This window comes from Euprymna scolopes, chromosome 30 (genome assembly GCF_053919585.1).
Source record: "Euprymna scolopes isolate OS-2025 chromosome 30, ASM5391958v1, whole genome shotgun sequence".
Lineage (NCBI taxonomy): Eukaryota > Metazoa > Mollusca > Cephalopoda > Sepiida > Sepiolidae > Euprymna > Euprymna scolopes.
In genome coordinates, this window is record NC_136511.1 from 83090835 (window position 1) to 83105834 (window position 15000).

The window sequence follows — 15000 nt, forward strand, 5'->3', positions numbered from 1 at the left end:
CTCAACATATATAAAAACAAGAAACAACCACAGAATTCGCGCATAAGCCTGACGAATACTATAGTGGATGAAACGCAGAATATTCAGTGTAGCTTAATCGCCATATATATTTTATAAATTACTAACTAGCTCTACCTACGTATTGAGCACTTTTGAAATAAATACTTAAAGTTTACACATAAATCTATACTTTCGTATATTAATTTTATGTGAGTAAATGAAGTAGTTATATATATATATATATATATATTTAGCCAGTAGAGTTTAGTTTCCTAGAAGTACATCCAATGAAACAACATGTGTCTACCAAAGAGTGCTCAATGAGTAAACATAGCAGTCCCCTTATAACCCCTACCCATGTTACATTATAACTTTGTAAACGGAATAAGAAAATGTTTTTGTTTGAAATATCAGTTCTCGACGATAATTCTTCGCTTGAAGACGTAATCCCCCAACGCGGGTGATCACAGAAACATGTATGCACATATGTAGCTATCAATGTTTGTATAAATAAATTTCATATATATATATATATATATATATATATATGTATATTCTTATCTATTAAATATTTAAATATTTTATTTAAATATTTAAAAAATATTTTTACGTGCATAAAATATATCCATGGACGTGTTTTTCTGGGTATTACCCATAATCAGGATAGATGACCCATCAATATGTATCGAACTCACGACTGCACTATCAGCAGCGTAGCATTTTACCAATTAGCCTTGTCAGATTTTATACATGATTTTTATCACGTTTAAATTTAAGATATTTTGTTACTTTTAGCGATATATAAGCAGTTTTGAACCATTGCTTATTTTTGTATTTAATATTCTCTTCCTTAATAAAAAGCACCACACACACACGCGCGCGTGCGCACACACACACACACACGCACACACAACCACGCGCGCGCGTGTGCGTGTGGGTGTGGTATATATATAGTTTTTTTAAAAGCAGCGAACTTTAAATTGACAATTCTATTTTCTTTAATTTCAGATTTAGTAACTATCGGTTATTTTGAATTCAGCTTGGTTTGTCATTTCACCATTTGGTTTCAGTAAGACGGAGCCACACGCAACACAGCGATAGATACAATCAATATACTGTGAGAAACATTTTATGAACAAATAATTTCACAAAATGGACCTGTCCACTGGCTACATTGTTCGTGAGATTTAATCCCATTAGATTTTTTTTTCTTTTGAGGTCATGTAAAGTCCTGCACAAGCTCAAGACCTCGATCCTATCGAAAATGTATGGCATTACATAAAGCAACAGATACGCAATAATAAAATTTCAAATCTGGAAGAACTTTGGACAAAAAATAAAGAGAAGTGAGATGCCCTTTCACTGGAGTATTGCCGCACACTAACTAAATTGCATATTCTTTTAAACATTCATTTTAATTAATTCCCTATAAGTTTTTTCGGTTTTCCTATAAAATTATCATCTTTAGTAATCTATTACGTGTAATTATATTCATGCAGATATTCGACATGATTTATACTTGCGTAATATTTGCGTAAAAAGGTTATAGTAAACACAAACCTCTTTCTCTCTCTTTCTCTCTCTCTCTCTCTATATATATATATATATACATATATATATATATATATGTATGCGCATATATATTTGCTTAAAAGATTGGCCTACCAAACTCGTCAGTCTTTGGTCAACAGTCATGAAACTTAATATATAGGGTATTGAAGCCCATTCAAACTTTATAATTTGGTTTAAACCGGGAAAATCTGTGTAAAAAGTGTGAAAATTACAAAAATGGAATTGCCAGGTGAAGTTAAAATCACGGCATTACGAATATGCATGCGTAATGTATTAGCTATTGGTTCAGCTTTTAATTTTTAGCCTTGCAGCAAACATGTCTTCCTATTTTAGGCATCAACGCCAAAAGAAAAAAGTAAATCGTAAACTAAACGTTTTGGTTTCGATTCTCAATAGTAGCGCACGAATCATCTTTTTATAACTTTTTAAATTATTACTATATGTTGGGTCCAATACACTTTACTTAGATATATAATAAGACGATAGAAAAATGTCTCTTCTGGAGTAAATTACCGTAGGTTTGCAATAACAGAAGCCACATACAAATTTATTATGCCTAAACTATTATCCACCATCTTATGTAACTTTAAAACGCCATTTTATACATATTTATTCGTTATGATAAAATCCTAGATTACATCACAGGAGAAACATCGCAATCGCCAACATCTTAAAAAGGAAGTAGTTACTACTTTTCCTTCTAAATCTTAAGTCGTCATACCGCCACCAGTATACATCGGGAACTAATATACACCTTATACATATACCGTCCTGTCTACCTTCGTAACTGGCTCTTAAACTCATACACAAAACATTACCTTTCATTTTCCCGTTAACAAAAATAATAATTTATCCCTCATTCAGTTCCGTCCCTTTTCATTGATTGCAAATTGAATAATCGCTAATTAAGGATTACACATCTTCAATAAACGAACACACTAGACCTTAACAAACATGGCTTCTATCTCTACAAACCGCAATCATTGTAGCCTAAAAACAAACCAATTGCTTTTTCCTTTTTTACCTAAATATATTACTTCGTTTACTATATTAATGTTTTTTACACTATTTTTCTGCATACACAAACAAGGTTTTACAAAACAGCAAGTTAGAACCCATGGAAGCAAATATACGCGGATATCTATCTATATATATACATATATATATAAGAGAGAGAGAGAGAGAGACATACAGAGAGAGAGACAGAAAGAGAGAGACAGAAAGAGACAGAAAGAGAGAGAGACAGAAAGAGAGAGAGAGAGAGAGAGAGAGAGAGAGAGAGTGAGAGAGAGCATTTTTTATTTGCCCACGGTTAGACCCTACCATCTGTCTAGGTATTCGCTCATGGCGAGGCCACTCGATAGTAACACTAAAAAAAATGTGTAATGTAAACAGACATCTTGCTGCTCAACTCAATACATAGTATCTCTGCAATTATGTCCCAGAGAGTAATGTCCTACATCAAAATGTCACCAAGCCTTGATTAGAGTGAACAGGCAAAAAAAAAAAAAATAAATAAAAATATAAATAAAAATAAAAAACGATTACTTTTTTCGCCGTGAAAAAATACGGTACTTTCACCTAACAATTTACGCTGTACATACATTCAATTTTTATTATCAAAATAATAAAACATGTTTACATTTAAAAAATACGTTCACTTTTCTGCAGAAAAAAACCCACTGTACTTACACGTAACAATTTACGCTGAAAAATATAACATTAAGTTTTCCTGCTAAATCAAACCAAATAAAACAGAAATCTTAAGTAATGAACCACGTAAACACTTGATTAAATATAGTGATATGTCTCTTCCATACTTATCGACCTTATTTTTGACTTCGCCGGGCGTAACTGCATTACTGCCGGATATTCTTACAATGCAGTAACCAGCATAGTTTAAACTACTCCAACATACAGATTAAACAATCGATAGAACAGAAACACACGCACGGGTTTCATTATTTTTCGATTTTTAAGCGCCTTTTCAACCCTTACACGATCCTATTTTCGTTTTTGTTGTGTTTTCGCTTGCTTTTATTATATTTTTATTTCTTTTATTATTGACTATTACTGTGGATGATTCGGTTGCTGACAGAAAAAACAAATCATAAAAAACTATTTATTTATGTATAAAACACACTACTACACTCAAATGCTGAAATCCAGAAAAATTTTCATTTTTTTTTTATTTTTGCATCAGTTTTTTTGACTAAATTTAGGCCAGTTTTTATTTTTATCTGTCAAATAATTTACGCTGCTAAAGTCCAAATTTACCACTTCTTACAATGTCTACGGGTAAACTTATTTGTTATATATTTGTTTTTACTATATTTGTTTCTTGTTTATTCATTTTCCAGTACTCATTACCGACACTGCTCAGACATTAACTTTTATTTTTTTTTAGATTTTTTTTCACCTTAGATTTTTTTAAAGATTTTTTTCACCATAGCTACATAATTTACTTTAAAATTGTGACTTTTATAGATTTTAGACTATGTTGAATATGAAAATCTCTTTTAACTTTGGCGGAGACAAATTATTTTCGAGATATAATGACGTGCATTATTCAGTGTTGTACACACGCGCGATAAATAAATCTACTTCTCTCCGCCCGACACTGTCCCCCCTCCTCAATTTTTTTTTAGCTTATAGTCTTTGCAGGTGGGTATGCTGATAACGAATATCAAGGTTAAATTTGGGGCAAATACTTTGACAATCTTCCCCCTCATAAAATGGAGTGTCTATTCCGAAAGCCTTTCTTACCATGGCGATGTTGGGAGGTGTCTATTCTATACTATGTTCTTAACATGAGGAGGTTGGGGGTGTCTATTCCGAAAGCCGTCCTTAACATAAGGACATTGGGGATTGGCCACCAACAACAACCGTAGTTTAATTTTTTACGAGGCGAGAGGCATGCTTCCATCGGGCAACGCCGGTTAACGGACCCTGCTAGTATAATAATTACGAAATCTGCATTAATCAAAATATCATATTTAGGCATATTTTACGGCCGAGCAAAGCCGGGCAGCCTGCTAGTATATATATATATATATATATATATATATATATATATATATATATATATATATATATATATATATAGCGAGGAATGTTATTTCTCGTAGTTGGAAGAGCGTTTACACAAAAATAATAATGTCTATTACCGTTGTCAGCGGATGTGCATGTATCCATCACTGTCTCGCTGTCTCTATCACGCGACCTTCTCTTCTTTACAATATCTCTCTTTAGCTTATCAAATGGCCTAGTATCTCCTTGCCATTTTTTACATTTCTGCCTATTGTAATATATTATTTCATGTCAGTGGGTTGGGGTCTGTTTACATAAGAAAAAATAAGAATGTTTTTTTGTTACGGCAGTCAGTAGGAGTACGCAAGGATGGATATGCCAGGCTGTTTGGCGTTGTTTTTTTCTCACTCCTTCGTTGTCTTTCTCACTTTTTATATGTTTCAGTATCTGTTCGTCATTTTCAACTTCTTATCTCTTGTAATATCTGCTCGTTTCCAATGTCAGTTGGACGGTCACATGTTTTCACGCATATTTAACCGATGTGAAAAGACGAACATTCCTTATTAGAAGTAAATTAAACTAAAAATATATTTCAAAGATGAATGAAAATGTGTACTGTTATATGAAAGTCACTTTGTGCATGTGTGTGTGTGTGTGTGTGTGTGTGTGTGTGTGTGTGTGTGTTATTGAGTTCCTTCCTTATGGGTTCCAAAACGGCGGAGCCTATATTTTGAAAAATCTCACACAAAAGGTAATTTATATTTCTAGCAGTGTTTTGTAAAGAAGGTCATCCGATAAGTATCGAAAACTGAAAAACTCTGATTATAAAAAAATCATCTTTCTTCTTATAGAAAACATAGAAATTTTACAGAGGAATATTTTATTTTGCACTGGCGTAACATATACAAGAGGACTTCCAAAAGTTGTTGGAACGGTACAACAAGTGCGTTGAAGCCGGAAGAGATTACAGTTCCATGCAGGCACTCTCAGTAAAAGTGCCTATACGAAAAAAGTCTAACAAACTTATTTTGTCATAAAATTATTGCACAATTTCGAGTGGCAAGAAGATGGAAGAGTTGGGATTGAAAAATCTCTTCCGACTCTCATGGCATTAGTAGACGAGGAAAAAACTGTTGATCGGATTAAACATAAAACGGTTTTAAAGAGAAAGCAATATGTGTCATACATCACTGATATATATATACATATATATATATATATATATATATATATATATATATATATATATATATATATATATATATATATGACTTGGGTGCCATCAGCTAGAATCGAAATCAAAACGTACATCTGATGTTAAAACTTTTGAGTTTGTTATTTCTAATATTTTTTGTTTATAGAAAAGAACAGTCTCTTGTAGTAGGACAATCTTCCGTTTTTTTAGACAAAGGCAATTAAAAAGCAACACATTATTGTAGTCAAAAACAAATTATATTCAATTATGATCACAAATACAATAACAAGTAATACTTATATCAGTTTGAAGTTTGATAGTTTCTAAAACGGTTGTTCTGGAGATGTTCTTTTTGTTGAAGAAATTAGGTAACACAGGTGAGGAGAAGTTTTTTCATCCCTTTCAGTAAATTCTTTTCGAGCTCCTCTCGTCTTTGCAGTAAACTTTTTTTTTAAACTTTGCTCGTTCTTCCAGTAATTTTTTATTTTTACTCTGCTGGTCGAAGGTTCTTATTTTAGTGTTTACATATAGCCTCTCTTTAAGTAATAGTGGGTAATTTGCACAAAGCAAATTGCATAAAAAGTCTTGTTAAGAATATTTCCAACACTAAGCAACGCATATATAGTTTGATCTCATTATCTAAGGTTTAATCTAATAATCCATAGAGAATAGTCTCTATAATAATAAATACGTAATCTACATGAATTAAAATATATTTAAGCGTCTCTTACGATCGGGCAAAACCGAGTGGCCTGTTAGTAAAATTGTTTTTTTTTCACACACAATAGAGATTAAAAAATATTCTTTCGTAACAACATAAAAATTCTGAAATTTTTGTGTCTAATAAAATATAATCATTAAACTTTATTGCTTAAAATTAATGCGAGATGGAAAGTTGTCAAAATGTATGACATTTAATCTCATAAATATATTAGAACAGACATTATTGAATACGCATGAATTTGGAGAAAACTACTTTTTTGCGACGTTTTCAATTTTTGTAACAAAGTAAAAACTCGATTGTTTGTAATGAATGAATGAGTAAAAGTTATTTGCCCCTGTTCTGCACACTTCAAATGTCTGAATTGAAAACTAAATAACAGTTCCTTTGCAGTAGTGGACAAATACGGAATTCTCGTATTTATTTCTAATAAATAAACTTATGTCATCTGGATTTAAGAAATTAGATATGAATAGCACCGCATCAAACATATAACATTTGATTCTGTCTAGGGAGTTTATCTCTTCTTTCTTCTAGCATGTTTTTTTTACAATGTTATTTTTATTTATGCAGATTTTGTATGTATTGATTATTATAGAGACAGTTTTCTATCGAGGACTTTTTGCATTGGACCTAATATATAGTAGTAACTTTAAAAGCAATATATATATATATATATATATATATATATATATATATATATATATATATATTGGATTTTATTTGATGTATATATATATATATATATATATATATATATATATATATATATATTGGATTTTATTTGATGTATATATATATATATATATATATATATATATATTGGATTTTATTTGATATATATATTATATACGAAGACAAAATGGCTTTAGAAGAATAAACAACACGGGTATTTGATGCAAAGTAACATTGTTATACGACAGAAGAAATTTGCTTGGCAAATCTGTCACTAATATTACCTAGCCAAGGTAGGCGTAGGTAGATAAGGCATTTGTCGACGGATGCCTGTTTAATTTTATTGAAATTAGAAATTTTATTTTTAATTGTAGATTACACGATTTGCAATGAAAAACCATTTTTGCAAAGAGTCTTGGTAATAAATTTTACTTCATCATTTAATTTGTTGTCTGAACATATCATACAAGCTCTATGGATAAGGGTGTTGATAAGATTATATTTTTGTTTGGTGGGGCAAAAAGAATCCCAACGTGTGTAAAGACCAGTGAATGTAGGTATACGGTAGATGGAAATCAAAAAAACGGAAGGTGTTTTACACACCAGTACACTTAGAAAAGGAAGGGAAGAATTAATTTCCTTCTCCATAGTAAATTTTAGAACTGGGTGAATATTATTAAGGAATGCAAAAAAAGTATCTGTTTCCGTTTCATTGTTGAACAGACAAAAAGTGTCGTCAACATAACGAAAATAAATATCTGGTTTTTGAAAGCCAGATAAAAGACTCTTTTCGTGGAAACCTACGAAAATATTTGCCAGAGCTGTTCCCAGGGGAGAACCCATCGAAACACCATCTATCTGCCTGATGATAATGTTATTAAAACTGAATTCGACCGACATGGTGGCGAATTCCATAAGTTCCACAAAAATATTCTCAGGAATAGGGGGAGTTGGGAGTTGACTGCGATAAAGGGCATCGGCACATATATCAATAGTCTCTGAGAGTGGAACGCAGGTAAATAGGCTTTCAATATCAAAAGAACGCTGACATGTATTTCAACTGACTGCATTATGGTAATCTTTGTCTAATGTAAACAGGTTTTTGTTGAGCTTCCTTTATAAATAATTAAATTATACCAAATTCCACTACCAACAATTACCATGCTGTTGTCCCAATGGCTACTGTACACCCATTAACCCTTATCCTCGAGTGGCCTTCTGACCTTGATCAGTAGTATTTCGTTGTAAAAAAAAGATGCATAAAAGAAGATGTTTTGTAGCTATTCTCTACTTTCACTTAAAAATTTAGTAAACAAACGATAGCACAAAACTTTAATTTAAAAATACTATAAAAATCGCACGGTGCATACTTTCTTTGTAAACGTGGTTTTAGTAAATAAGTTTAGGAGCAATGTCGAAAGTCATTTCCCTAAATAATTTACATGACTGAAATAGGACATTCATTCATTTATTTGGTGTAAATAAGCTTTATTGAAAAGAAAACGGAGCTTATATCTCGCTAACTCATTCCATGTTTTTTAAACACACACACACGCACACACACGCACACACACGCACACACACACATCAATTAGAAAAAATACAATTTGTTTTTTGAAAAAGGACTCAGGGTTGAAAAAGAAATAGAATTCTTTTATATTATAAAAGTAAAATCATATTTACTAATTAAATATATTTCTCTTTCGATGAAATTTTACAGATCATGCTGCTCCTGCTGCTGCTGCTAATAATAATAATAATGATAATAATAATAATAATAATAATAATAATAATAATAATAATAATAATAATAACAATAAGAATAATAACAATAAGAAGAGGAAAAAGAAGAAGAAAAAGAAGAAAAACAAGTGTGTAGAAATTCTGGAGTTGAATTGAAATTATATAAAATCTAGTCTACTTATTAAATCATAGCAAGTTTTACTAACGTGAGAAAAAGAAATTTAATCTACAAAAAGAAAGGCTAATAATAATAATAATAATAATAATAATAATAATAATAATGTTGATGATGATAAAGAGTTCATAGCATAGAATCACCTCCAAAAGAAAAAAGTTGGAGTTACTAAATTTGACTAAAAGGTTGCGAAATCACAAGCAAAAAATATGTATACAAAAACGCAGTACCTGCATATGAAGGCGACCATCCGCTGATAAAAAGAATGGAATAAAACAAATAACCATGGTTAAAAAATTAAAAAATGGCAGAAGAATTAATAAAATAGCACTTAAAATAACAATGAGCGTATGTAAAGATTAATGACAAACTTTTACCTGGATCCATGCTGCAACGAATAAAATCACTGAGTTAAAACCAGTCGTCTGAAAGTTCAATCCTCACAACAAACATAAAAACTTAAAATAAAATTTAATTATTTAACACTTTTTATTTGGTCATGGTGGATGAAACGATGTGGATGTGGATATGGATCTAATAAAACATTTAATTTGAAATTCCGTATAAATTCCTGTGTTTAACAGAAGAAAGGTAATTCTCAGAAAACGACCTACGGTCTGTAGTGGAATAGGGATATAAATAGATGGTAACATTTAATACTGCCAAGACTAAACCTCAACCAACGATTGCCATAACTAATGCACTCTACTTGAGAGCTTATTCTTCAAACTTCTTGATTTAGCATTCGTAAGAAACATGAATACAATGGGGACATTGCCAAGGCTGTTGCAAAATAGGCGAACTCCCTCTATAGTGCCAGAAAATGACACCCGAGAGTATCCTATATCTTTACAAAGGCACCATTCACCTATATATGGGGTATTGTTGCTACATCTGAGCTGATGTATCTTCCACTAGTATCTCTTAAACAGAGTACTAAAAAGAGTCTTCAATCTAAGAGGTCACGAACTATAAACCAACCTCCATCTCCTATCACCACAATATTGCCTCCCTGTGCCTGTTTTACAAGTACTTTAATGGAACGAATACTGGTACCTCCTCCACGTAATACCCCCAACTAATCCGAAAAGTAGCAAAATCGCACCTCTTCACTGTTGAGGCTCATAAATGCTGGAAAGCCTTCTACTCTCATAGTTTATTTCCTCTGACTGCTAGACTTAGGAATTCCCTTCATCTTTCTCACTTTCCTGAGAGTACTACCATGCAGAAGTTTAAATGCAATATGAACAGACAACTTTCTGCTCAATTCCTTACATAGTCATTTGTAGACATGGTTACAAATTGTAGCCTCTTATATTTAAGTGGCAGTTGTAACTCCTTTAGTTTAAGTGGCAATATTCCTTGTTTGGGGGGTCAATAAGAGTAAAAAGGTTTTACATAAAGATTCTCGAGTTCAACAAGATACCGCATGAAGAACGTCGGAGGTTACATCGGCCGAATTGTTGTGAAAATAGCAATCAAGATAATAATAGTAACTGGAAGAATCCAAAGAATACTACATAAACAAATACAGATTAATAGAAAGAGAATAATTGATTTTTTTCTATTATTTCGTTCTATTTGGAGTTGGTAGAACACATTATTGCTGAAGGGGTTAGCTTTTGTGTTAAGATTGAACAAAATATAATTGAAAAAAAAGGGGAACTAATGTGAATCGTTGGCGTGATCACGTTTCCAACGATATCTCCAAATTCACGCTAATTGAATCTGTTACGTTTTTTTTTTAATAATAAAAAAGAAATATCTTATGAATTGGTTCGATTCAGAAAGAACGCAGTAATCCAACCGAAAAATTAATCATTCGATATGGGGATTTGCGATTTGTCAGTTGTGACGAGTGAAACAATATCGAGAGTTCATTGAAAGAAATCCGGTAAATATTGATTTAGTTTATGAAAAAGCGGATTATCCATTTTGGTAAAAGAACAGTTATTTCCCGGTATATTGTATTGCAATACTAGTCTGATCGCGTTATAAAAATGTCGACTTATGAATTCAATTACGTCTCAACTTAGATGAAAACTTTATAATAAGCTAACTGTAACTAATATTATTTGGGCTATTCACACTACTGTTCCCATCTTGAGTGTTATTCGCACAAATTTTCGATCGATGTAACCTCTGACCTTCTCCAGATGTATTTTGTCGAACTCGGACATCTTTTTGTTCGTTTCATGAATCTACGCGGAATTGCGAACACAACCCTATATTTAATCCACTGGGATAGCATGCTCTCTTTCCTTCAGCCATGACTAGGGAGAAACCCTAAGTAATTCACAATTATATTTTGAGTGTCGGCCGCACTGAGGATTGAACCCTTAACCCCAAAAGAGTAACTTACAACTAAATATTGCCAAGTACTTTATCCACCATGCCACGGGTCCTTGCAAATTACTTAGGGTTCCATACAGATTTCAGAGTTATTCCCGAGTTCGACACGATACATCTGAAGAAAGTCGGAGGTTACATCAACCTAAATACTCAAAATTAAAAAAATATTCGAAATAACCAATAAATAATACGACTTAGCAAACCTCATAAAAATCAGAAAAACTACGTATACATGTTTCGCAATTTTATTTTATCATTTTTATTTGTATTCAAAGAACGTATACAACTCTTATTATTTATTCTTAAATATGAGTTATGCTCATTGTTGATTTTTATTTTTAAGTGACTATTTAAAAATATTTCAGATTAAGAGTAATCCGAACTAGACTAAGTAATCAAAAATATAAACTCTGGCGAAGTACATTGTCAATAGCAAGACACAACAATAACAAGGAAAGTTTGATTTTTCTTGTTTACAAAATATACAAATAGTTCAAGTTAAAATATACAAATAGTTCAAGTTAAATGACGCTGATGCTTAGTATTATGGTGTCCACCTTACGGACAACAATGAACTCTTCTATTTACTATAAAACCGGGAGAATATGTCTCTCGCCGATATGAACAAGTATGGCAAACTTGGCAGTCGGACAGACGCATAACTACCTCTTTATTGTATTTGCTATTCTTTTCATATATTTTGTTCTCACTAAATACCCGAGTTGTATCTTTTTTCGGACTCTTATCGGTCCACCACACTTAGTATAATTTCGCAAGACGAACAGATACACACACCTAGCGACATGAACAAACATGTTTTGCGATTTCAAATCATACATACGTATTTAAATAGAGAATTTACTCTATTTGCACAAAACATTTTGTAAGCATAATAAAACAAAGACAAATTTTCGTTTCCTGGGAGTCCAAAAATGTTATATAAACTATCCCAAATTGAAATTGGATAGAGTCTGTTGGCTAGCAAGCGAACTTCCTACAACTCTTATGCTTCTCCCCTCTCTCTCTAACTCACTCATTCACTACAATCGAGCAAAAAATTTTTTTATTCTTGTTGTCATCTTTTGAGAACAACCATAATACAACAACCCTCAAGTGTTCTTGATAAGCTGTGGCACGTTAATGATAAAAACCACGGCTTCGCACCTGGTTTCAAATCACGATAAGTTGGTACAAAAGTTCTTTCTGGTCTATAGGAAAGACAGTTTAAACCATTGTAATTGTATGCATATTGTTATTACTTAAACATATCACCATGATTAATTTATAATTTTTTCTTTCATTCATTCATATTTTTGCAATATTGTCACCCACGTTTTAATTTCAACTAGATGTATCAACCCGATGTAATATGGAATCCATTGCGTTCAAATTTTTTTTTTTTTTTTTCAATTTTTGAAAATAATTTCTGTATAATTTCTATTACAACACCCTTTTTCTTATGTTCGGAATTTAAGCTCAAGTGCAAATAATGGGCGCTGTTCTAAAAGAATTATATATTCTTTATAATTGATTTTCCTTTGGTTTTAATGTCTCCATATCAGTAGACTGCTGAAACAGATTTAATATCTTGGAAAAATAAAACTGCGATGTATTTTACTTGAAGCACTATGTGTAATATATATATATATATATATATATATATATATATATATATATATATATATATATGTGTAATATATATATATATATATATATATACATTAGTACTTTATAGAAGCCTATAATAATGCGAAAATATAAGGTTATAAAAAGGAAAACTTAATACTGAACAACAAGGGGATTTTTTGCAAAAATATTCGCACAAAACAGAGTTGCTTCAGAAAAAGAAATAGAAACACTTCAGAAAGAGATGTCATCCTCGAAATGTTCCGGTTTTACATAAACGACTCTACTGATCGATTAGAAATCTGGAAGCAAGTAAGATTTCATTATATATACACACCATTGTACCATGTCTAACTGGATATTAAATAAGTTGATTATATATATATATATATATATATATATATATATATATAATATATATATATATACTCGCTACTTAATTTAACTGAAAAAATGCGAAGCTCGCGGTTTTTTTACAAACAAACGTTTGAGCACTTTACGAGTGGCGGACGGATGTTTATTTAAATAGACATTCGGACAGATTAGTTGCGGCCACCGCTTCCGTAGTCAGGGGGTAGAACTGCCGACTGTCATCACGACGGTTCTAGGTTCGATCCTCGGCTTGGGATAGGTGTTAGTCTAGCGGCACTGATGAGTTGTGAAACAACGAAACAGGACTGTATGTCGATGACTAAAATATATTTTATATATATATATATATATATATATTTATGTGTGTGTAATTGGCGTATTATTCGATATTCAGGTATAACATAGTACAACAATAGCGACTTAAAATTTTCTATTCACTACCATAGTTTGATTTGTGAGCTTAAATGCTACTTATGCCTAACTTTAAAAATCTGACGAAGATAATTTTATGCATTAGATGTACTTTATTTCAAAGCTAAACAAACTACATAAATAATATTGGAAAGACTTCGCTTTCATTAAGATTTAGCAAGGTGGTGGGAACGTATATTTAATTACGATATATTTTTCTGTATATTTTTCTGTTATTGCGACGTTATTTAACAATTTGAAGGAGGTGTCTTGTTGCTTATTAGTGATAATATGACACCTTTTCGTGTCATTACGAGTAAGGTTAAATAGCCGATGGGTTCTTAAGCAACGGAAACGACACGAGTCTATCATGTACAGTGTACAAGCACGACGGTAATTACACTAAGAAACTCTATTATGAAAAGGACGAGAATGCCTCAAGCCGATACGTGTAATTACCAGATCATTTATCTATAACAGACAAAACATGAAATTATTGGGTGGCTTTTATAAGACAAAGAAATGATTTAATCATATTCGAAAGCTAATTTACACCCGATAATTGTTTTTATAAGCGGAAGTCTTCGTATAAACAATATATATAGCTTACCTGTCACAAATATAAGTAATAAGTAAGAACTAGCTAAGCATCACTTCAACTAATTGAAATAGACAGGATGTTTATAAAGAATCTTAATGTTTCACAGAATCTTGTATAATTATTAGCGTTAGTACGATTAATCGGGATCGGAAATAGAAATCGAATAAAATCAGAACATTTTTGGGTATCGGAATTGCATAAGAATCAGAAAAATCTTAGAATAATTTCTGATTCCAAAAACGATTCTTTGAATTAAAAAAAATTTTAGAACTTAATTTTCTATTGCTGATATTAACGAAAAAATGATTAATTGAAACTACCAGTGGAACTAAAATCTATCTATCTATCTATCTATCTATCTATCTATCTATCTATCTATCTAAAAACTTTATCTGTGTGTGTATGAGTTCGTTCCCTATGGACTCGAAAACGGCTGGGCCGATTTTTTGAAAGTTCACACAAATGCACTTTATATGCCCGACACTGTTTTTAGATAGGTTTTATATCGGAATGTCTCCGATAAATAT

At 31.6% G+C, this 15000-nt stretch overlaps 1 protein-coding gene across 5 annotated transcripts in view; it reads right to left on the reverse strand.

Annotated features, from left to right (window-relative positions):
- LOC145254863 (neuronal acetylcholine receptor subunit alpha-10-like) overlaps positions 1 to 15000 on the reverse strand; it is a 443498-nt gene that overhangs the window by 170039 nt on the left and 258459 nt on the right. For 2 of the 5 annotated variants that reach the window (XM_080113728.1, XM_080113725.1), the window contains one exon: positions 9342 to 9364. The exons of 2 other annotated variants lie outside the window; for them this stretch is intronic. Coding sequence is in view for 2 of the 3 variants with exons in the window: in XM_080113725.1 (XP_079969851.1) it covers positions 9342 to 9364 (23 nt within the window). In the remaining variant the exon portion in view is untranslated. The remainder of the gene's footprint in view (positions 1 to 9341; positions 9365 to 15000) is intronic. One more of the 5 variants, XM_080113727.1, reaches the window with a different exon arrangement.